General features: G+C 50.5%; 1 protein-coding gene across 3 annotated transcripts in view; it reads right to left on the bottom strand.

The window, feature by feature from the left end:
* MYO18B (myosin XVIIIB) overlaps nucleotides 1-23505 on the bottom strand; it is a 242074-nt gene that overhangs the window by 21995 nt on the left and 196574 nt on the right. For all 3 annotated transcript variants that reach the window (XM_060400839.1, XM_060400838.1, XM_060400837.1), the window contains 3 exons: nucleotides 12738-12868; nucleotides 2268-2315; nucleotides 836-973 (listed from right to left, as the gene is read on the bottom strand). In XM_060400839.1, the coding sequence (XP_060256822.1) occupies nucleotides 836-973; nucleotides 2268-2315; nucleotides 12738-12868 (317 nt within the window). The remainder of the gene's footprint in view (nucleotides 1-835; nucleotides 974-2267; nucleotides 2316-12737; nucleotides 12869-23505) is intronic.

Raw genomic sequence — 23505 nt, 5'->3', positions numbered from 1 at the left:
TCTTCTGTTATCACACAAGCAGTGTGCATTTCATCTTAATTATGCATCTGTTTAATCCATAATTTCTGATTTATGGCCATTGGCTCCTCATTACAAGAGGGTCGCCCTTGAAAAGGAAAACCAAATGAGCTGAGAGGAGTGGAGCTGGAAAGCAAGAGGGAAGACAGATTTAAGTCCTTCAGCTGAGGCTGAGGCCCATTTGCTGGAGCAAATTATTATGGGCAATCCTACAGACTTGTGAGGGTCCCATCTCAAGGCATGACTGAATTTGTCTCCTTCCATGGTAGGAAACAAAATATAAAATTCTGACATTCAAATAAAGCTGAGATTTCCAAGGGACATCATCCGGCCTAACTGTCTTTATACACACTTCCCAGTAAAAGAAAGAAACAAAACCAAAAACTTCAGCAAACATTTTTATAAAGAAAATTTAAATACAAAACTATCTATAAACGGAAAATTAGTAGGACTTGCCTTAGATGGAAAACAAACATACGAAATCTACAGCTAGTTTTAAAAATGCTCACCCCATGCTATTTGAACTCATCTGGAAAACCATGCATTAGGTGGGCTGTATTAGATCCTCTTCATTTTGACTGTTTGGGGCAGTAAATACAATTATATTTCCTGTTTCACAGATGAGGAAGCAAAGGCTCAGAGAGGGTAACTGACCTGCCTTAAGTCACACAGCTAAGAAGTGGCAGGGTCATACCTCAAACTGGACCATGCATATCCTTGTCTAGGACACAGGGAATCGAAGACTTAAATAGCAACATGGGAAGCCTGTGATTCTCTGAACTACTGGTCGCCCAGAGGCAGCAGAGGATACTCTTACCTGGGGCTGAGAGTACGGCTGCTGACGGCTGACTGTCGCGAGGGGGTCCTTGCGGTGTCTGTGGCCAGGGACAGAGTACAACTTAGCCAAGACTGCAGACTGGCCCCCGGCTGGGAGCTGAGGGTGGAGACGTCATCTCTAGAACCAGAATGCAAGGTGCTGTCAGCACGGGGACAACCACAGTCACAGCAATAGCTAGGTATCCATCCCTTAGCGTGAGCCAGGCACGGCACTAACTGCTTACACACATCACTGTAACCAGAGCTCACAATAGCATCCCCGAGAGGTGGGAGCCAGCCCTGCACCTGTTACACAGACCAGACTAATGGGATCTGAGGAGGCCAGTGTGGGTCTTAACCAAGGTCACCTAGTCGGTCAGTGATGAAGCTGGGGTGCAAACCCTGGTCCCTCCAATTCCAATGCTCAAGTTAAAAATCAGTGCTATTCCTTGGGAAGATAAATAATATAGACGCCAAGGTATTTTCCAATTTCGGAGTGCAATTTGGCATTGAATTTCAGACCAAATGATAAATGTTCATGGAATCTATCAGTTGTGAAGGTCTTAACTGCTTGCCTACCTTAGCTGGAATGTCTCTGTGGACAGAGACTTAATTGTACACTCCCTATTTCTGAAAGCAGCACAGGGAGAAGCCTGTGCGAGCCTATCACTGATGTGGGTGTTGAATGATTATTTCACTTTCTGGTTGATATAGTCACTCGTATATGATATATAATAAATATATATATTTACAAATTTTGTTTGTTTATAGAACACTCTGTGCCATGCGAAAGAGCTATAAACATGAACTCAACACTGCCCCTGTCCTCGGGACCCCATTTGAGCAGAGCAGACATCTATATAAATAACCATAAAATCAAAAAGGAAACTATCAGTGCCAAAGATGAAGACAGACAATGGGTTCTAAGGAGGACAGGGAGGGAGCCCCGATTTGTTTCTTGGAGGCGTAAGGGAAGGAATGCAGCAGTGGCTGCTGGGCTACATCCTCTTTGAAGGGTGGAGCTCGGCCACACAGGCCTGGAGAAGGGAGCGTCAGGTGGAGGGAACCGCACCCACACAGGTAAGGAGGGTGCGGGAGATACAGGAAGAGGAGTCCCAAGTGGAGGGTAAGTCAGGACCAGAATGTGCAGGGCTCAAATGTCAGTCTAGAAACTCTTCTGAGGCAACTGACGTTTGTCCTTCTGACGGTGTCTGAGGACAGAGGCGCGGTAAGTCGGAGGCTGCTCTTTTTCTACGAGAAGCCTGCGGTTCAGCAGTATGTCCCCGGTGCTGTGTGCTATGACCGTGGAGTCAGGGCTCCCGTGGACCCTGCGGTGACGGTGCAGGTGGGTGTTCCTTCTGCACACTGGACACAGCCAGGGGCTCGTCTCTGGCTTCGGTGTCACCAGCTCGGTTCTATCAGAGCTCACTTACATCTCTTTTCTGCTACTGCCGCCGCCACAGTTCACTGCTGTCTGGACGCTAGGAGGAGGCACAAGAAAGCATCTGTTACTCTTGGGCTGCCAGAGCCTGCGGAAGAACACAGTCTTTGATGTCAGATAAACTTGGGTTTGAGTCCCGCCTCTGACCTTTGCCGCTGTGTGATCTTAGGCAAGTCTCTCATCTTCTCTGAGCAGCCTCAGCTGCCTTGTAAAATGTAGCTAATCATGGGCCTCTGCCCAAGCTCTGTGGAGCTGACCAAGTGAGATCGCCCTTATGAACATCTCAGCATGGCTCTTGGCAAATAAGCACTGTTAATTAAAGGGTGGCAACCACTACCTTTGCTCCTGTTTTAACACGACTAGTACCGCTATTAATAGCATCATAATCGTCAGTGGGCAAGGCAGTGGCTTTATATCCTTCGCGACTGCTTGCAAATCTGACATGGGACTGTGGCAGTCAGCTTTCTCAGTGCACTCTGGGAAACTCAGAAGCTAATTACAATTGTGGTTCTTCTTTAAGGAGAACTCTTGATTCAACAAACATGCTTTACACATGATCCCACTAATCACCTTGCTAGTTTCCGTCGTGGAGCTGAGGAAGCTGACACCCCTGTCCAAGGTCACAAAGCTTTGAATCCCAGGTCTCTAAGAGCTACTCGGCTCATGCCCCTAACCAGACTGCAGTCACCCAGTGTACAGGTACAGACAGTCAAACCACAAACTTCAAACACGCGAGCCTGCCTCCTCAGGCCGGGACCTCCCAGCTTTGTTCTTCAGTGGAATCTGGCCAAGTCCTTCCCAGAAGCCCTGGTCACTTCTTCTGAGAGGCACCTGTAGCCTTGGTCCCTTCCCAAGGACCTGTCACTCTCCTGACTTCTACTAACATCGCTTCATCCCCATCAGACTGCAAGGGCCCTTCCCAGGCCAAGAACATAGCTTATTTGTCCCTTTGGCCCCACGGCTCAGGCCAGACTGGAAGTTCTCTTGGATGGTGTCTGGTGAATCCAATAGAAGAGGGGTCTGTAAATGACAGCCATGGACTGAATCTACATATCTGTTCTTATTAATAAAGCTTTATTGGAACATAGCCACCGCCACTCATTTGCATTTCATCCGTGACTGCTTTTGCTCCTCAGTAGCAGAGTAGAGCAGCTACAACAGACACCACACTGCCTGAGAAGCTGTAATATTCACTATCTGGCCTTTTAAAGAAAAATCTGCTGACTTCTTCAGTATAACGAAAAGCGCCTTTTGTGAACCACGCTTTGAGAGGCAGAATAATGACCCCAAAGATTTCAACATCTCAATCTTTATCTCAGGAGTCTGTGACTGTGTTTCCTGAGGTGTCAAAAGGGGCATGCAGATGTGGTTAAGATTGAGGATCTTAAGACAGGCAGGCTGTCCTACATTATCAGGGTGGGCCCCCTCTAATGACTCTGGTCCTTAAAAGCACAGACCTTTCTCCAGGTTTGGTCAGAGGGACTTCTGACTGCGGAGCAACAGCCAGAGGTGCAGCATTTCTGGCTTTGAGGATGGAAGGGGCCATGAGCCAAGGGATGCGGGCATCTCCCGGAAGCTGGTGAGGAAACAGACTCTCCTCCAGAGACTCCAGAAGGAGCAGAGCCCTGCTGGCACTCCGACTCTAGCCCAGGGGGACTCAGATTCGCCCCTTGTCTTGCCAGGGTCTGTTCTTGGCCGAGTCACTGGCCTGCCACGCCAGCGAACTGGCGTCTGTCACTTTGACGTGAGGCGGGGGCATTCTTGTGTTACGAAATTTGAGCTAATTTGCTATGACAGCAAGAGATAGAACGAAAGTATCTTTGCTAATGACCCTAAATCTTCTTGAGGATAATTTTTTTTTGATACAACTTTTTAACAAACTATTTAAAAATGCTTCACAACTTTAGCTGCAGTAGTCTAAGTGAGTCGCACCAGCTCTGTTCCCACTGGTGTCTGAGCCTCCTCTAAGGCTCACTGCGCTGGGGCTGCAGAAGGAACACCAGACTGTGAAGGAGTGACTGAATCTTTGTGCCCTCTGAGTGGCCTCAGCCTTCTGTCCCCTGTCTGGGGTGACAGAATCCCCGTATGTGAAATGAGGCTTCTGGACCAAGATGCTGGGGCCGTGTCTAGCTTGGGTGCTTAGAGACCACGCACAATGGAGAGGACACACCGAGGTCCTAGAGCAGGAGTCCTGGGCCTTTCATAAGCATCTTTCATGAAGACTGTGGGACTTCCACCTCCCCAGATGCACAAACACAGACTCGAATTGTAGTGCAGTATCTGCGGGTTCATGGTATAATCTCTAGAACTCATGCATGGACACCGCTCACTTGATCTACCAGTTCACAGACCCCAGATAAGGACGCGGGTTCCAGCTGACCAAAGAAGCTAGAACGTGGTAGGTGAGGGCCCTGGGAAGCAGAGGGAAGGGTTTGCACGAATAGGGCTGCATCTTCTGAAATGCTCATATAAAGGAAAAAAAGAACTGAAGAGTCTTGCAGCCCAACCTGTACAGTTCAAAATGGTGTGGCACTCCCCTTAGAAACAGAAGAACAAGGGTTCTCTTGCCTGAGAGCAGGGAAGAAGGGAAAAAACTGGCCACCTTGGGGCTGGAGGCCGATGACTGAGAGGGAGGAGCTTCGGGCCCATTGTCCACCCGGGAGTCTGTGAGTCTGAGTAAGACAGGCTGGGCCCAGAGATCCCGGTGGGTGCCTGGACAAGTGAACATCCCCATAACCCTGAGGGCGACTGGCCTTGAACTCGCCGCAGACAAGGTCTGGGCAACCAGGTGTGCTTCCTCACCCACTTCAATGGGCTGAATGATGGTCTTTAACTGGATCCTGCAAGGGAGCATCTTTAGAGCACAATATAACTAACCAAGGCACAGCACTGCTGGACGTCTCCGAGCGAGCATGTCTCTAGTCTGGGGGAAGAGCCCTTTCAGGAGGGCAGATTTAAACACTGAGTCCATCCACAGGGAACCCTCCTCTCTCACTCCAATCCGAGGATGGCTACACTCCACCCTACGCTGGAATTTTCTATAGGCGTTTCCTCTGGTGTAATAGGGGGTTCTTCCTAACCAGAGTTTAAAATGCACTGACCCTTCCACGACATGAAGAAAAAGTCTGACCTCAAGCTCACGAGGCAGATCCATGTTTCCTGACCGTATCTTCCGCCCCAACACAGGAGGGACTCAGTGATGACGGTGATGACAGTGATGATTGTAGTCTGCTGGGCAGGCAGGCAGAGGCCCAGGAAGGGCAGCCGACTTGTCCCTGGTCCTGATCTCCTTGGCAGTGCAGCCAGCACTGGTACATGATATGCGGTCCCTGGTTTCTCCCTCATCTCCTAACATGTGCTAGTGGTCCTTTCTCTTGCCTGGGTTCCTGTGACTTTTCAAGAGGAACATGGGCCAGGCACGTGTGGACAGGTGGACTGCTGGTGAGAACAGAAGTAATTAAATGTCTTCCGCTGTATTCCTTTCCATGGAGCCTTTGCCAGACAACTCTGGTCTGAATATAAACACTGCCTGGGAAGTAACACACAGATGCACTGGCCCCATATCACAGCGACAGACACAAGTTTACCAGGATGACAGGCCAGTACACTTGGCCGAGGACCAAGACTTTGACAAGAGAAAGGGGAAAGATGGGGTATGTCTGACATGACAGCAGGGCCTGCTCATTGGAAGTGTGGGTGACGGGGTCAACCTGGAATCAAATTACAGCCCCATCACTTGCTGTGTGCGCTGGGGCCAGTTTCCTGACTTGTCTAAGCTGCAGTTTCTTCGTCTGTAAACTGGGGGTGATAATAGTTACCACCTGCAGAGGGTTGTTGTGAGAACTAGGCAGGTAGGCTGTGCAGCCTGGCACAGTCAGTCCTCAGGAAAGAGACGCCAGTAGCACGATGGTCAGCGTGCCCTGTGATGCCAGGGCGGATATAAAGTGGTTTGGAGCCCTCATTCCCCAAGAAGCCCACTAGCTGGGTATCTAGGCCTTCCTAGAAAGCCAGATGTCTGGACCTCCCCGGCGGTCCAGTGGTTAAGAATCTGCCTGCCAATTAAGGGCACACAGGCTCCATCCCTGTCTGTGAAGGTTCCACACTCTGTGGGGCAACTAAGCACTATAACCCGAGCCCACGCAACTAGGCCCATGCTCCACAACGAGAGAGGTGGACGCAGTGAGAAGCCCGCACACCACAAAGAAGAGTGGCTCCCACTCGCCGCAGCTAGAGAGAGCCTACGCACAGCAACAAAGACCCAGCACAGTCAAAAATCAATTTAATAAAGAAAGAAAGAGCAGTGTCCTCCGTGGTGTCATATGAGCCTGCGGTCCTGCACTAAGGGCCCTGGGATGTAACTCGGAATGTCTCAGAATAATAGAGAAACGTTGTGAGCCACTTCTAAGCAAAATCAGGAGGTTAAGAGCTTTGTGGGAAGAGAGGGGTGGGCGGGCCTCAAGCCTGCCCTACTTCACAGCAGGAACTCTTGCAGTCTGGCTAGAGCCTGGGCCCACTACTGAATAAGCTGAAGCGGGATGATGCCCTCGGTGGCAGCCACAGTCTTTGCTTAGGCCCAGATCTTTCTACTTCTCTCACCGCAGCTCAAATTCGTCAAGTTAGCAAGCACAGATGTTGGAAAATGTACAACGTACACTCAACACAGCACCAGAGGACGCCTTTCCACAGCCTTCGTCTCAGATGGAGCCAGCTGGTGTGGATACTCTTGGCTGACCTGGGGGTCAGGGGTCATCCACTGACCTTTCTGAACTCCCCACCAACCCCACCCCAAACTCCCAGCCGAGGTGATGACAGAGCAGCCGCAGACCCTGGGCAAGAACAGATGGGGCTGTGGGCTGATGCGTGAGTCATGAGCGTTCTCTGAGCCTAGGGGAACAGCTTAAAGCGTTCCTCCACTAATCCAAGGAGGCTGAGGCCCTAGCCCAAGTTACAGCGCAAGGGCACCCGTGCTGGCGAGCATGCGCTGAGACGCTGCCATACCGGCCTCCTGGCTTTCTGAGCACGTTTCCAGCCTGGAAGGCCTGTTACGCTCGGATCTAATTCCCAACATGGGAAAATGTGACTTTTCATAATTTGAACAAGTCTCTCAAAGAGCCTCACCTCCAGCTGAAGCACCGCTCTCTCTCTCTCTCCCAGGGTGGGTCTGAATCCTAATTGAGAGCTCAGTTCAGAGATGTACCTGGACCAGTCCCTCAGGCTCCAATCAACACTGCTGTCCCTGGGCGATGAGGCAATTATGAGGGGCGAGTGGGGCGGAACTGCCAGGGAAGAGTGCCTGCAGCACCCGGGCGGGGGCGAGGGCCCTGCTCTGCATGATGGCTTTCCACCCCGGGGACCCGCACACTTCTCTTTCTCGTTGATAACCAATTTAACTGTGCAGTGACCAGACAGCTTGGCTTGGATGGTACGAATTCTCTGGAACTGAGACTTAAGAATTGTTGAGCCTTCTTTCTGGGCAATTTTTCTCCTGTTTCCTCCCACGTCTATGCCATTACTGAAATCCACGCTCCATGGGAATCATAAGACAGAGAGGCCCAAGGCAGCTGAGAATTAGGAGATGCTTCCCAGGAAGCATCCTGGGCTCAGGGCTGGCTTCACAGGCTCCCAGTCCATGCCCAGAGGGGCCTGCATGTGATGCAGCTTTGCTGTGACTGCAGTGAAATTCCGAATCTATTCTGAACGAATGGGTATGTCTTTCCTTTTCTCCTTTGCTTTTTGGTTTTCTTTTTTCATAGCTATTTGTAAGGCCTCCTCAGACAACCATTTTGCCTTTTTGCATTTCTTTTTTTTTGCAGATGGTCTTGATCCCTGCCTCCTGTACAATGTCACGAACCTCTGTCCATAGTTCTTCAGGCACCCTATCAGATCTAATCCCTTGAATCTATTTCTCACTTCCACTGTATAATAGTAAGGGATTTGATTTAGGTCATACCTGAATGGTCTAGTGATTTTCCCTACTTTCTTCAATTTAAGTCTGATTTTGGCAATAAGGAGTTCATGATCTGAGCCACAGTCCGCTCCCAGTCTAGTTTTTGCAAACTGTATAGAGCTTCTTCATCTTTGGCTGCAAAGAATGTAATCAATCTGATTTCGGTATTGACAATCTGGTGATGGAAGAGGGTATTTTATGACCAGTGCATTCTCTTGGCAAAACTCTTATTAGCCTTTGCCCTGCTTCATTCTGTACTGCAAGGCCAAATTTGCCTGTTACTCCAGGTGTTTCTTGACTTCCTACTTTTGCATTCCAGTCCCCTATAATGAAAAGGACATCTTTTGGGGGTGTTAGTTCTAGAAAGTCTTGTAGGTCTTCATAAAGCCGTTCAACTTCAGCTTCTCCAGCATTACTGGTCAGGGCATAGACTTGGATTACTGTGATACAGAACAATTTGCCTTGGAAATGAACGGAGATCATTCCGTCATTTTTGTGACTGTATCCAAGTACTGCATTTCGAACTCTTTTGTTGATTATGATGGCTACTCCATGTCTTCTAAGGGATTCTTGCCCACAGTAGTAGATATAATGGTCATCTGAGTTAAAAGATATACCCATGTGAATGCAGAGTTCCAAAGAATAGCAAGGAGAGATAAGAAAGTCTTCCTCAGCGATCAATGCAAAGAAACAGAGGAAAACAATAGAATGGGAAAGACTAGAGATCTCTTCAAGAAAATTAGAGATACCAAGGGAACATTTCAAGCAAAGATGGGCAAAATAACGGAAAGAAATGGCATGGACCTAAAAGAAGCAGAAGATATTAAGAAGAGGTGGCAAGAATACACAGAAGAACTGTACAAAAAGATCTTCACAACCCAGATAATCACAATGGTGTGATCACTCATCTAGAGCCAGACATCCTGGAATGTGAAGTCAAGTGGGCCTTAGGAAGCATCACTATGAACAAAGCTAGCGGAGGTGATGGAATTCCAGTTGAGCTATTTCAAATCCTGAAAGATGACGCTGTGAAAGTGCTGCACTCAATATGCCAGCAAATTTGGAAAACTCAGCAGTGGCCACAGAACTAGAAAAGGTCAGTTTTCATTCCAGTCCCAAAGAAAGGCAATGCCAAAGAATTCAAACTACTGCACAATTGCACTCATCTCACACGCTAGCAAAGTAATGCTCAAAATCCTCCAAGCGAGCCTTCAACAGCATGTGAACTGTGAACTTCCAAATGTTCAAGATGGATTTAGAAAAGGAACCAGAGATCAAATTGCCAACATCTACTGGATCATCGAACAGGCAAGAGAGTTCTAGAAAAAAATCTACTTCTGCTTTATTGACTATGCCAAAGCCTTTGACTGTGTGGATTACAATAAACTGTGGAAAATTCTTAAAGAGATGGAAATACCAGATCACCTGACCTGCCTCCTGAGAAATCTGTATGCAGACCAGGAAGCAACAGAACTGGACATAGAACAACAGACTGGCTCCAAATTAGGAAAGGAGTACATCAAGGCTGCATATTGTCACCCTGATAATTTAACTTATATGCAGAGTACATCAAGAGAAATGCTGGGCTGGATAAAGCACAAGCTGGGATCAAGATTGGCAGGAGAAATATCAATAACCTCAGATATGCAGATGACACTACCCTTATGGCAGAAAGCGAAGAAGAACTAAAGAGCTTCTTAATGAAAGTGAAAGAGGAGAGTGAAAAAGTTGGCTTAAAACTCAACAATCAGAACACTAAGATCATGGCATCTGGTCCCAAGACTTCATGGCAAGTAGATGGGGAAACAATGGGAATAATGAGAGATTTTATTTTGAGGGGCTCTAAAATCACTGCAGATGGTGACTGTAGTCATGAAATTAAAAGACGCTTGCTCCTTGGAAGAAAAGTTATGACCAACCTAGACAGCATATTAAAAAGCAGAGACATTACTTTGCCAACAAAGGTCCGTCTAGTCAAAGCTGTTTTTTCCAGTAGTCACGTCAACGATGTTAAGAATTGGACTATAAAGAAAGCTGAGTGGCAGCACCGAAGAATTGATGCTTTTGAACTGTGGTGTTGGAAAAGACTCTTGCGAGTCCCTTGGATTGCTAGGAGGTCCAACCAGTCCATCCTAAAGGAAATCAGCCCTGAATATTCATTGGAAGGACTGATGCTGGAGCTGAAACTCCAATACTTTGGCCACCTGATGCGAAGAGCTGACTCATTTGAAAAGACCCTGATGCTGGAAAAGACTAAAGGTGGGAGGAGAAGGCGACAATAGACGATGAGATGGTTGGATGGCATCACTGACTCAATGGACATGAGTTTGAGCAAGCTCTGGGAGTTGGTGATGGAAGGGAAGCCTGGCATGCTGCAGTCCATGGGGTCACAAAGAGTTGGACACGACTGAGTAACTGAACTGAACTGAACTGATTCTGAACAAAAAGCCCCAGGTTCTCATTCCTCCATGGACTCATGGGTCATGCTGCTGATCCTGCCTGGGGTCCTGGGGCGCTTCATGAGGACACAGTGGGCCACTTCAAAAGGTGAAGAAAGGTGGGAGAGAGGGAAGGAAGAAGAGCAGGAGATTCTCGCTCTTTCCCATTCACCTCACTTGGGCAGGCTGGTCAGAACACTCCTTGTCGGCCCTGACTCACTTTTCTCCGGAGCTCCTGCCTCTGGCTCCTTCTTTCAACCCAGGTTTCAGTTCAGCTCTTCCTCTCAGAGAGGCCAGGTGTACCCCCCCGCTATTCCTCAAAGCATCGTGTTCTCTGTCTTTGTAAGTCCCACTATAGTCTCGTGTTTCATCCGTCAGTCTGCCCACTGTATTCATGGGCAGGGACACACACACACACATGGAATGTGGGCTCCACGGAGGCAGCCCTGTGCTCTCCTCCCTCTCTACTCCTCAGGAATTTAACTTCCGCCTGCCCTGGGCAAGTTATTCAATCTCCCTGTGTCTCTAAGACAGAGACACAGGATGACAAGAAGCAAGTTGCCTGAGACAAACACCCAGCTCAGTGTGGCATGGAACAGGCAGAACTGATCACAGGGACGAATGAACAAAACTGACGATGGCTGAGCCCCGCCAAGTGCACGGGTCTGTGCCAGGGTCAGATGTTTTCACTTACTTCTTATTATCAACCCATCTTACAGATGAAGAGACTGAGACTCAGAGAGGCTGAATAACTGGAGACAAGTAAAAGTGCTAGGTCGCTCAGTCATGCCTGATTCTTTGTGACCCCAATGACTGCAGCCAACCAGGCCCCTTTGTCCAGGGGATTCTCCAGATAAGAACACAGGTGGTAGTTTAGTTGGTAAGTTGTGTCAGACTCTTTTAACCCCCATGGACTGTAGCCCACCACGCTCCATTGTCTGTGGGATTCTCCAAGCAAGAATACTAGACTGGGTTGCCATTTACTTCTTTAGGGGATCTTTCCCATCCAGGCATCGAACCCACGTCTCCTGCACCGCAGGCAGATTCTTTATCATCTGAGCCAGCTACTTGACAAACTTGAACCCCTGGATCCCTGATTGGAAATCGGGCTGGATGAAGGGCAGCACCTGCGCCCTCCCCAAGCCGCCCCCTCTTCCAGCTGCAAGAATCCCACGCATGGCCTGGGCTCGTCCAGGTCCAAGATGCCATCTTTTCACACCGGGGGTCCTGTGACCGTCACACCCCGACACTGTCCTGAACACAGGCTGTTTCACAGGCTGTTGCCCCTGCTTCCCTGTCACACCTGGCCAGCCTGTCCCTGTACCTCCAAGAACAGATTCTCTGCCTCTTTCCAGTCTTGTTATTTTTAGAATTTTACTGTTTATTAGAAAAGCAATCTACTTTTGTGCAAGTAAAAATGGTTTAAAAGTTTTGCTCCTTTGTAAAAACCTCCAATGCTTGTATATACAGTCATTAATTCCCTTTATAATTAATGCAAAGCTCTAGCATTTCTATTAACGGAGAAGCCAGCCCAAGCACGGAGTGGGTAGTATTGACGCCAGGGGTTTGTAATGACAGACGCTGGTCCTGTCATGACTCTAATAAAACTGGTGGGTGGGTGTGGAGGACGGGCCCCCTGAATGCGACCATGAGCTGGGAAGCGGCTGCAGGATCAGGATTTGCCATTTTACCAGCAATTTCACAGCTGTGCACATTAGTGGGGCGTCGTAGAAATCCTCGGGCTATTGGCGTGGAAGGGATTTTTGCACAAACTGAGGATTTTTTAGATAAAGCCCTTCATTTAGAGGCCAGAACATGGCGACTGCGCTGGGTCTGTACCACATGGATGTTGAAATGAACACCTTCACGGGGAAGTCGGCAGCTACACGCCTCTGGGCAGCAGTCACCAGCCCAGGACCACAGCAAGGACGGTACCACCAGCAGGGAGCATCCCGCCTCTGCTCGCCTGAGCCGGCCAGTTACCCTCCCACACACAGCACGCCTGGAGAGGGCAGCCCTGTCCCCTGAAGACCGCAGAGCCCCCAGGGCGCAGCCCTGCCTGCCCCTCGCAGGTCACCTCTCTGTGTCGCTGTCGCTGGAGGCCACCTCCTCCAAGGCCGCTTGCAGGTCGGCGATCCGGCGGATGGACGTCTCCAGGTCAGTCTGCAGGGTCTGTCGTATCGCAGCGAGCTCCTCCACGTACTTCTCCTGGGGACAGAGACCACCGCACACGTTGGCCCTGGGTGAGACCCCCACTCACGAGAGCTCTGGGGAGGAGCCTGGTGTTCACCGGGACCCTGTGACGTGGTGGGTACCCACGAGGGGCTCTCCCTAAGGAAGGGCTTATGGAGCCTCAGACAGATGCTGCAGATTTCAGAGGAGGAAAGAGACGCCTCAGGAGCTCACCCACACCAGGAAGGCTGGACTCAGCCTGTGCGACCCCACACAGAACGCCCTGGATGGATGGTGGAAGTAAGACTCAGTGATGTTTCCCAGGAGAGCCACTGAGGCTGGTTCTGGAGGCTGAGCCCTGCCCCAGGGTGGATGTGGAGCGGGAGGTTGCGGGGAGGGCGGGTTCCTCTCAACTCTGCCACCCAGGCTCCCTCAGCACTCCCACCACCCTCAAAGGCAGCACGGGCAAAGACAGAAACCCCAGCTCCCTCTGGAGCTGGCCAGCACCGCTGACGTGTACTGAGACCTTTCCATGCCCAGCGCTTCCTTCAGCGTTTTGGGCTCCTGCCCTCACTCTCTGCTCCTGAGCCTGGCAAACTGTCCCCATTTCACAGATGAAGAGCTGAGGCCTGGGGGAGGCTTGAATGGGACTCGAGCTGGAGCTGAAGCGGGTGCAGCAGACTCCACCTGTGCTCGTCCGGTTACTTTCAGCTCTAACTGGATTTCATCCAGACTCTCTGGAACGCCTCTGCCTGCCATGTGTGATGTTTTCCACACACTGCTCCCCATTCACACAATGACTGTCAGCCGAGAGTGAGTCTGCCCTCCAGGGGACGCTGTGTAGAGGCGTTGCTGGTTGTCACATGGGGGTCTGGTGGCCTCTCGCAGAGCAGAGGCCAAAGGTGCTGTCCAGCGTCCTCAGTTCACAGAGCAGCCCCCACCACTGAGGACCGATTACTGCACACGAGTGTCACCAGCGTTCAGCCTGAGAAACCCTGGGTTCAACCCAGAGACCCACCTTCTGGGAGCTAATCCTAGCGGGGGATAGAGTCAAAAGGCAGAGTAGGACTTCCCTGCTGGTCCAGAGGTTAAGAAGCTGCCTGCCAATGCAGGGGACACGAGTTCGACTCCTGGTCTGGGAAGATCCCACACGCCACAGGGCAACTAAGCCCGTGTGTCACAACTACTGAGCCTGTGAGTCACCACTACTGAAGTCTGTATGCCTAGAGACTGTGCTCTGCAACCAGAGAGGCCACTGCAATTAGACGCTCGGGCACCACAGCTAGAGAAAGCCAGTGTGCAGCAATGAAGACCCAGCGCAACCAACAATAGAGTAAATGATAAACATTAGAAAGGGGGGCATGCAGAGCAAGGCCCTGGACCTGAGGACGCTTGGAATGGAGCTACTGATGGCACCGAGAGCCCGAGAGCCGCCCCGCCGCCCAGCCACGGGGACTGGTAGGGAAGCTGCGGTGCGGTGCGTCACTCTGATGCTTAGACAGAAGCCAACACTAGCAATCAGGGTGGCGCCAGCGGGGAACCCTTCGCAAAATAATGTCAAGCAAGCAGAAAAGAACAGAAAATATGAGGCCCAGGTCTCCATGCAAACAGCACACGTGTAGCTGGGAAAGCACGTGGAGAGCTGAGGATATTTACAGACAGGAGCAAAGGTGGGGGAGGGATAGGGTTTTTCCTTCAGGCTGCTCTTAGATCAAGTTTCTTTTTGACTGTTGTCTTAGGCAACAGGTATATACCAGCTGATGAGAGCGCGAAGGCTGAAACGGAAGGACTGTGCGTCCATTTAAGTACGGCTCTCAGCTCCCCCTGAGACTCACCAACATTATAGCCCTTCTCTGGGCCTGGGATGCCTTTTCTTTATTTTGCAGATGAGGAAACTGAGGCCAGGGAAGTCACTCGGGGCAGCAAGGGGCAGACCTCTGGTCTGCCTCGCTCACTGGCCAGTGATCTTTCTGGGGCTCTGTCTGCTTGCCCCTGGGAAAGCCAGCAAGGCCCAGGGCTCCCTTTGCAGGGACACATTCAGATCCCTGTAGCAGGCCAGCTGGTCCATCCACGGTATGGTAAGTCTGTGCCTTTTCCCTGATTGTGTGTCTTTTTCAATTTGAGAGAGACAGTGAGCAAAGACCGAGGAAGCCAAAGGGTCAAGCCCGGCTGACGAGGGAAGGGGCGGCGTGGAGAGGTGGGGGTTGCGCACAGGGGCTGGTGGAATATCACGGCTGACTGAAACTGCCAGCTGTGAAATCCCCATCTCGGTGCTGATGAGGTGAGAGGCGGTCTGAGGCAGGGGCCCCCAGGCAGGAGGCTGGTGGACTGTCAGAGGAAATAACACACACTGTGGGACAGCGAGGGGGTTCTTGTCAGCTCATCGAGACACCAGGAAGATGGCTGGGTGCACAATCCCAGGAGACGGCAGGAGCGACGCCCGAGCTCAGCTCCTTGCTAGTGGGCCAGGATGACAGCGTCCCTGGGAGGCGAGGGGACGAGGCATCACTGTGTTTCTAAGACACAAAGATGCTACCCAACGGCCCCTTCAGGGCCATGCCAGGCACATCAGGCATGCCAGGCACGTCAGGCATGCCAGGCACGTCAGGCATGCCAGGCACGTCACGGCCAGGCCAGGCACGTGGTGATCGTTCCTTTTAGAGATGAGGAGACTGAGCACCAGAGCAGCAAGAAGACCCACCCATGGTCACACAGTCGAGAGACCGCAAAGTGAGGCAGCCAGGTCTTGGGTTCTCAGGTGAGGCCCGTGTGCCACGTGAGCCAAGCTAGAGGAGCCTGGATGTCCCCTCCCAGTTGTGCCTGGGTGACCCTGGCCCATGTCAGCATCATGCAGAGGAGGCCCTCCAACCTTGACCTGCAGGGGCCCTCCTGGGGGACAGAGGATGGGGACGGCGCAGGTACTGGGTCTTCGGGATGGGGGCTCTGGGCTGGGACTAAGCAGCTGAGCAGAGGAAATGGGGACCTGAGGTGGGTCCGATCCACACTATCATGATCATGAAAGCAGGCTCTGGAGCCGGGATGCCTGGGTTCAAACCCAAGCTCTCCCACCCACAGGCTGTGTGACCTTCAGCAAGTTACTCAACCTCTCTGATCCCCACTGGTAAAATGGAGGCAGCAGTGGCCCCTTCACAGGGCTGCTGTGAGCACAGAATGAGTGTGGCAGAGAGGAAAGGCTTGGACAGCAGTGGTGTTACTATCTTTTAATTCTGAGAGGAGACCAAGTAGCAACCAGGTGGGTGCCCCTGCAGCACTGAGGTGGTCCGCCAAGGTCACACAGAGAATAAGGAGGCTGGAATGCAGGCCTCTGAAAGCTTTTCACCATCTACAGAGGAGAAGCAGGGGTGGAAAGCAAGGGCAGCTTAAAGGGTGAGTTACCTAGACAGCAAGGAGGGTCAAGAGCAAGAAAACCATCCACAGACAGATGAGGCAGGTGGTTCCGGGGACCTGCGACTACCCCCTCACTCTCCACCATGCCCCTTGCCCTCTGGGCTCCACTCTCCAATTTGCCTGGGGATGCACATCACGCTCAGCGGAAACCTCCCGAGAAGACGGATTTGGGAAATTCAGAGTCTGTGTAATCAGCAATCAGCACACCTTCCCTGCTTCAGCTCGAAAAGCAGGTAGTCCGCTGATTGCGGAGACCAAGTCATTAGGTGAAGTGGATGCGGCGGCCCCACCAGTCTCTTGGAGGCAGACAAAACAAGCCTGTGCCAGAGACAGCTCGAGAGACACGGGAGGGGGGCACCAGGAGAAGAGGGCACGAGGGAGGGCTGGGCCTTCTTCCACCTCCCGGACCTGCGGTCGGTCAGCACTGCCACTACACAAATGAGGTTGCGTTTTGAGGCCAAGGGTGAGCTTGTGGTCTTCTGTGTTTTTTTCTTTTTAGGGACATGGGGCAGGAAGAAGCTGGAGGAAAAATTAGGCTACAAAACTATTTAGATAGTAAGATGTATACAGCAGAAACCCACTAACGTGGGTTTAGTAATAAGTCCTTATCACTCTGTAGCTATAACACAGTGACTGTGTGCTCAGTAGCTTCAGCCACGTCTAACTCTTCGTGACCCTATGGACTGCAGTGTGCCGGGCTCCTCTGTCCATGGGATTCTCCAGGCAAGAATACTGGAGTGGGTTGCTGTTTCCTCCTCCAGGGGATCTTCCCGACTCAGGGATCGAACCCGCAGTAGCAGGCTGGTTCTGTGCCACTAGCATCACCTGGGAGTGATACACACATTGTAACAGACATATGACTCTAACATAAAGTCTAGATTCATTATATATATGTAGGCATTATGTATGCATATTCGTTCAGTAAACATTTATTGAGCATGAACTATGTGCCAGCACTGACCCAGGTGTGGCAGGTATAGACAAAACCCTAACTTCCACAGAGCATCGTTCCTCTAGGGCCCTAACCTACCTGTATTGCTGAGTCTAGAACAGAGCAGGCACTCAAGATGTCCTAGGATTGAGTGAATGGTGTTACTGCACGACTGTAAGAGGCACGTAGAGGGACAGGGTGATACTCGCTTAGCTGCACACAGTACAGACCATGCATACAGACAGCAACACAAGAGCACGTGGTATGCGTATGTGCTGGCCGCCCGTGCATTATGTGAGAGGCTCATGAACCCCTGTTACACGCCCAAGCTGCTCCCCCTGGAACATGCTGTGTGGCGCTGCTCATGTAGGGAGCAGTTCATACAATTAGAGGCTGCAATTAACATCGCCTCCTCTTGTGAGGTTCAATTAGAGGCTAATATTTAAAACCATCGTCTGGTTCCTCTGCCCAGGGCATCTCCGCCTTCAGAGGCCCCTCTTCTGTCTGCAGACACGCACTCTCGTATGTCACTCTCTGCGGCTCTGGAGGTTGCCTTGCTCGCCTCTGGGGGTATCCCACAGGGCTTCCCAAAGTTAATTTTACCTAGTTTATAGTATGGGCTTCCTGGGACTCGGATGGTAAAGAATCCACCTGCAGTGCAGGAGACCTGGATTCGATCCCTGGGTTGGGAAGATCCCCTGGGGAAGGGCATGGCAACCCACTCTAGTATTCCTGGCTGGAGAATCCCATGGACAGAGGATCCTGGTGGGCTACAGTCCACGGGGTCACAGAGCTGGACATGACTGAGCAACTAAGCACAGCACAGTTAGTATAGAGCAGACTATCTGGAAACATCCCCAGCACCTGATGAGAAATCATCTTGTTATTCGTTTTTGATGTGCTAAAGACAAACAGAAACTGTATTTACAGAGCCTGGTGTTAAGAAAATTATACACACATACATAAGCTGTAGACACATATACAAAATGCATGTTTATATAACGTATGCAGATCGTATATGAAAACATAAACGTAAATATACATAAATGTGTGTATGTGTGAATGCGTGTGCACATGTGCATCTATAGATACACACAGCATGTAGTTAACAAGTGTCTGTGAATAATTAATAAATGAACGCATTTATTTCTGTCTCTCACGTGGGCAGGCATGGCGCTAAGTGTCTAAAAACCTTCTCTCACATCATCTTTATAAGAACCCTCAGAGTCATATACAGTAGAAACCCATAAAAAGTAACCCAAGAATACTACAACAAAGTCACAGCGGAATTACTACCTCTGTGGGGTGAGGTATGAGGAACCACCACAGTTTCACTTAAATTGTGCAAAGGTCACGTGCCTGGGAGGAAGGGCCCCGTGTGCTGTGTCCTGGCAAGAGCTGCCAAGCCATGATGGCAATGGAGTGAGCACCAGCAGGAAGTGTTCAGTCCCCCTCTGAGAAAGAGCTGGGGCACCCCTTCAGTTCAGTCGCTCAGCCGTGTCTGACTCTTTGCGACCCCATGAATCGCAGCACGCCAGGCCTCCCTGTCCATCACCAACTCCCGGAGTTCAGTCAGATTCACGTCCATTGAGTCTTAGAAAACCCCAGATGATGCATCAGATTCCCTTATTTAAGACTGAGGGTGGTGGTCCAGTGGTTAAGAATCCGCCTTCCAATGCAGGGGACGTGGGTCCAATCCCTGGTTGGGGAACTAAGCTCCCACCTGCTGCTGGGCAACTAAGCCCACCTGCCACAACTAAAGAAGCCCCGTGTGCCACAGCTACTGAGCCTGCATGCTCCGGAGCCCGCCCTCCGCAACAGGAGAAGCTGAAAAGGAGCCCCAGCTCCACCTGGAAGCAGGACTAGGGAGAAGCTGGCTGTCACTAGGCAACACCCTCTCTTCAAAACAGTCCTGCAAATTTTTTTACTGTATTTTAATGATGCGACAGACACAGAGTGACTCATCAGAGAGCCCGAAGTCACCCAGCTGGACAGTGACGCACCAGGTTCAAGCTTAGGCCTGCCTGTTTCCAAAGGGGCAGGAAATAATCTCACAAGCCCTCCCGTCCTTTTTCTTCACCCGCGGTAGGCACGTCTAATGGATCACAGGCAATGTGGGGCCCGAGTCCACTCTCTGAACCGACCAGCTAAGTGCTTCTCCCCAGGGCTGCCCTCTGCTCCATCTGCCAGCATCAAATGGAACCACCAACCCTGCCAACACTTGATATAACCTCAATCATCCTGGAAATGCCTCCTCAATCCTCAAAGAAGAAACTTATATCAGCTGGTTGGGTAGGGGGTATTTCTCCTTGAAACTGAGGGGTGCTCTCTGGGACCGAGGGAAGCTGAAGCCCACCACACCTAGGGAGCCACCCCGGTGGGCGGGGAGGGGGAGATGCCCACTGCCACCACCGTGGGAGCAGCGGGAGGAGCACTGGCCTTAGGACAAGGTGAACATGAAGCGCCGCGTGACTGCTCAAGAGCCACCAGCCCTTTCTGGCTTCCGGGCTCTCATCTGTTAGAATGACAGTATTATTCCACGATAAACAGTATTGGGGGAACAAGTGAAATAGTGTAAACTGCGTACAGCTGGTATACCTAATACTGTGGCTCGTACTTGATACGTAACAAATGCTCCTGTTTCCTTCTTTCCAAGTGAAGACTTTGAAAATATGAAACCTGCAGGGACTGTATAGTGAGGATAACCTCATTTTTCAGAAAATGAATTCTATGAACCTGATGCTTTTTTTGTTGAAGTCAGAAGGATTTAATGTAATGCCTCCAAGGAAGCCTCTATCAGTCAGGAAGATAGAAATCGCTCTAGATCATTCAACCAGAGGAATTTAATATAGGGAACTGGTTTTCCAGGTGATGGGGAAGATGAGAAGCCAGAAGAGATTAGCAACAGCAGGAAGGTACTGCTCACCCAGGGCTGGAAGGAAAAGGCAAGAAGTCAGGCAACGGCAGGGCTGCCCAGTGGGTGCTGCTGTCAGGGAGGAGGGTCCCTGACGGGACACGGGCTTACAGAGGCTGAGCTGCGGCCAGGCCTGCCCCCCTCCTCAAGGTAGTGTAGAGAGAGGGAGAACACTCTCTTCTCCTCCTCTTCTCTTTCTATTGTCCGTCACTGCCTTCCACTGGCTGAACCTACCAGAAGGCAAGCTGGGAAAACAGCTTCCTGTCGTTCAGAGCAGAGAAGGGGCAAGAATGAATCTGAGAAGACACAGGAGAATTACCGGTACAGAGCCTCTGGGCTACATCCCAGGCTTTGTTATTAAAGACAGACAGGGTGTTTTCAGTCTGTAAAAAAAAAAAAAAAAAAAAAAATCCAACTCTATACTTCTGTGATTTGCACACTTCTCTACTTGCATATTTCAAGGAAGACACTGCAATAAATCCAGAATTATGAGTGCCAAGTGTTACAACCAAATGCTAGATTACAACCTCACTCTGCGTTAGTTATTTATTGCTACATAACAAATTGCCTCAACACCTAGTCGTTTTGAAATATCAAATATCATTCATTATCTCTCACAGTTTTCTGTTGGCCAGGAATTCAGAGGTGGCTTATCTGTGTGGTTCTGGCTCACAGTCTAAGGGAGGATGAATAAGGCTCCTAAAGATGCCCACGTCCTAATCCCCAAAATATGTGATGACGTTGGATTTGGATGGCAAGGGGAATTTTGCAGATGTCACTAAATCAAAAATCTTGAGATGAGGGATTATCCTGGATTCTGTGGATACTCTGGGTGGGCCCTAACTGTAACCATAAGGGTTCTTATATAAGGGAGGCAAGGGATTCCATGGGGAAGAAAGCAGTGCTGCTGTGATGGAATCCCCGATCGGAGTGATGCAGCCAGGGGCCAAGAAATGCTGGCTGCCCCTACAAGCTGGAGGATGCAAGGAATGGGTCATCCCCTGGGGCCTCCAGAAGAAGCTAGGCCTCTTTTCACCTTGACTTTAACCCCGTGAGACTCATTTTGGACTTCTGACCTTATCATTAACAGAGAATAAACGGTGTCATTTTAAAGCTATGAAGTTTGTGGTAATTTGCTACAGTGGTGATGGGAAACTCATACAGGTTTTATCATGATGTTCTAGTGAAGATGTCAGCCAGGGCTACGCCGGTCTGAAGGTCTCCCTGAAGCTGGAGAGTCCTTCCCAAGAAAGTTCACCGACAAGGCTATCGGCTGGAGGCCTCAGTTCCCTGCCATGAGGGCTCTGCTGAGCTGCTTGAGTGTCCACATGACGTGGTGGCTGATGGTTTTACCAGAGCAAGTGATCCGAGGGAGAGCAAGGCAAACACCCAAGACCTTTCAGAACCCAGCCTCAGAGGGACGTATCATCGCTGCTGACAATCTACTGGTCACATGAACCAGCTCTGACACAACATGGAGGAGGCTGAGACATCCCCTGTGGCTCAGTGGCTAAGACTCCGAGCCCCCAGTGCAGGGGGCCAAGGTTCCATCCCTGGTCAGGGAACTAGATCCCACACGCCACAGCTTACAGAATGGCTGCTGCAACTAAAAAAAGACCCTGCATGCTGCAACTAGAGATGCCATGTGCTGCAAAGGAGCTCAAAGGTCCCGCGCACCACAGCTAGGATCCAGTGCAGCCAAATAAATACATAAACGCTTAAAAAAAAAAAAAAAAAAAAGATGGAGGAGGCTATACAGGGGTATGGACGCAGAGATGGGGACCACTGAGAACCCTCCCAGAAGCTGGTTCCCACGGTAACACGGACATTTCTTCACACATAGGCCTCATCTCGATTGACTATCCCATTCTCAGAGGAAAACCCTGTAGGAATCCTGAAATTCTTCTCGGAACACATTTGTTTATAGATTCTGTTATGGATCTTCCCCCTGCCCAGGATATGTTTAAATCCTAATCCCCAGTGGCTCAGAATGAAACTGTACATGGAGGTAAGATCTTCACAGAGGCAATTCAGGTAGAATGAGGTCATGAGAATGGGCCCCATCCAGTGACTGTGTCCTTACAAGAGGAGGGAGATTTGGAAAAGGAGATGCTCACAAAGAAAGGGGAGATGAAGTGAAGACTCAGAGGGAGAGCGCTGCATGGAGACAGAAGGCTGGAGGGACGCACTTAGAATCGTAGGAACATCAAAGGTTGCCAGCAAACTGCCAGGTCAAAGGCACGAAACAGTTTCTTCTCTGGCACCTTCAGGGGAGCAATGCCCTATGAATATGCTAATTTCTGACTTCTCACGTCCAGAATGTGAGACAATATGTTGTTGTTTCACCAAGCTACCTGGTTTGTCTTACTGGGCTGCGGCAAACCGAACAAACTAATACTGTGGCATCTTTCTTTTCATTCTTTTTTTTTTTTTTGAGGCACAATTTCCTTTCTTTTCTGGTTCTAACAGGGTTCACTAAATAGAATTTATAAAATATATTAAAAAAAAAAAACAGCTAAAAATTGCCCCTGGGACTTCCCTGGTAATCCAGTGGTTGAGATACTGCGCTTCCACTGCAGGGGTACAGGTTCAATCCGTGGCCAAAAAATAGAAGAAAAATGCCCTTAAGTCTGTCACCTGGGGGACAATCCTTCTTAATGACTGTGTTGCCGTATTTCCGTTCTGTGTTCACTTCTACAGGTGTGTACAGACACATCTATCTGACACACAACCGGGTAAGAGTTTTATAGTAAAGGCAGAAGGGAGTTACACAAGCAGGGGACCTTGGCGCCTGCACACACCTCCCCCCACCGCACACCTCCCCCCGCAGCTGCCGCCAGGACCCTCCATCAGTCTCCAGGCAGAAGACAGCGTGGCGCTCTGGGCACCTGCTTGCCGTCTTTCCTTCCCTTCCCTTCTCATGTTTTTGGCTGATTGTTTTAAAATGCCCCCAGCTATTGCCCAAGAGTCTTAATCGCTTTCTAGAAAGTTAGTATTTTAGGTGACTTGGGCTGTTCAAAATCTAGGAGATAAAGAGCCGGGCTGTAGACAGTCTCAGGTGCACTCACTATACACATCCAAGCAGCACGCAAAGATCTGTGGACACGTACATCACACACCAGGGGCCCAGGGCAGGACGCCGCCTGGCCAAGGTTGCTGGGCCCCAGGGTGGCAGAAGCAGTAGCAGAACTTGAGCCAGTCCCACCCAGGTCGTCTCACCGTCAGCAAGCATTACCCTCTCCTTCCTCTGTTCTCACGCTTTGGATAAAGCCACTTTTTGCCTAAACCCCGGCTGCAGCTCCTTGAGTTATAACAGCGCCATGGGCTGGGGCTGCAGTCTAAGAAGGGGGCTCTGTACTTAATTCTTTGGGTCCCGTGTTTCCCCTGACAGGTGGGGCATGGCAGGAGGCACAGCTTCCC

Source organism: Ovis aries, chromosome 17 (assembly GCF_016772045.2).
Source record: "Ovis aries strain OAR_USU_Benz2616 breed Rambouillet chromosome 17, ARS-UI_Ramb_v3.0, whole genome shotgun sequence".
NCBI lineage: Eukaryota > Metazoa > Chordata > Mammalia > Artiodactyla > Bovidae > Ovis > Ovis aries.
Note: the sequence above shows the minus strand (reverse complement) of the source record. Positions and strands in the feature narration are given on the sequence as shown.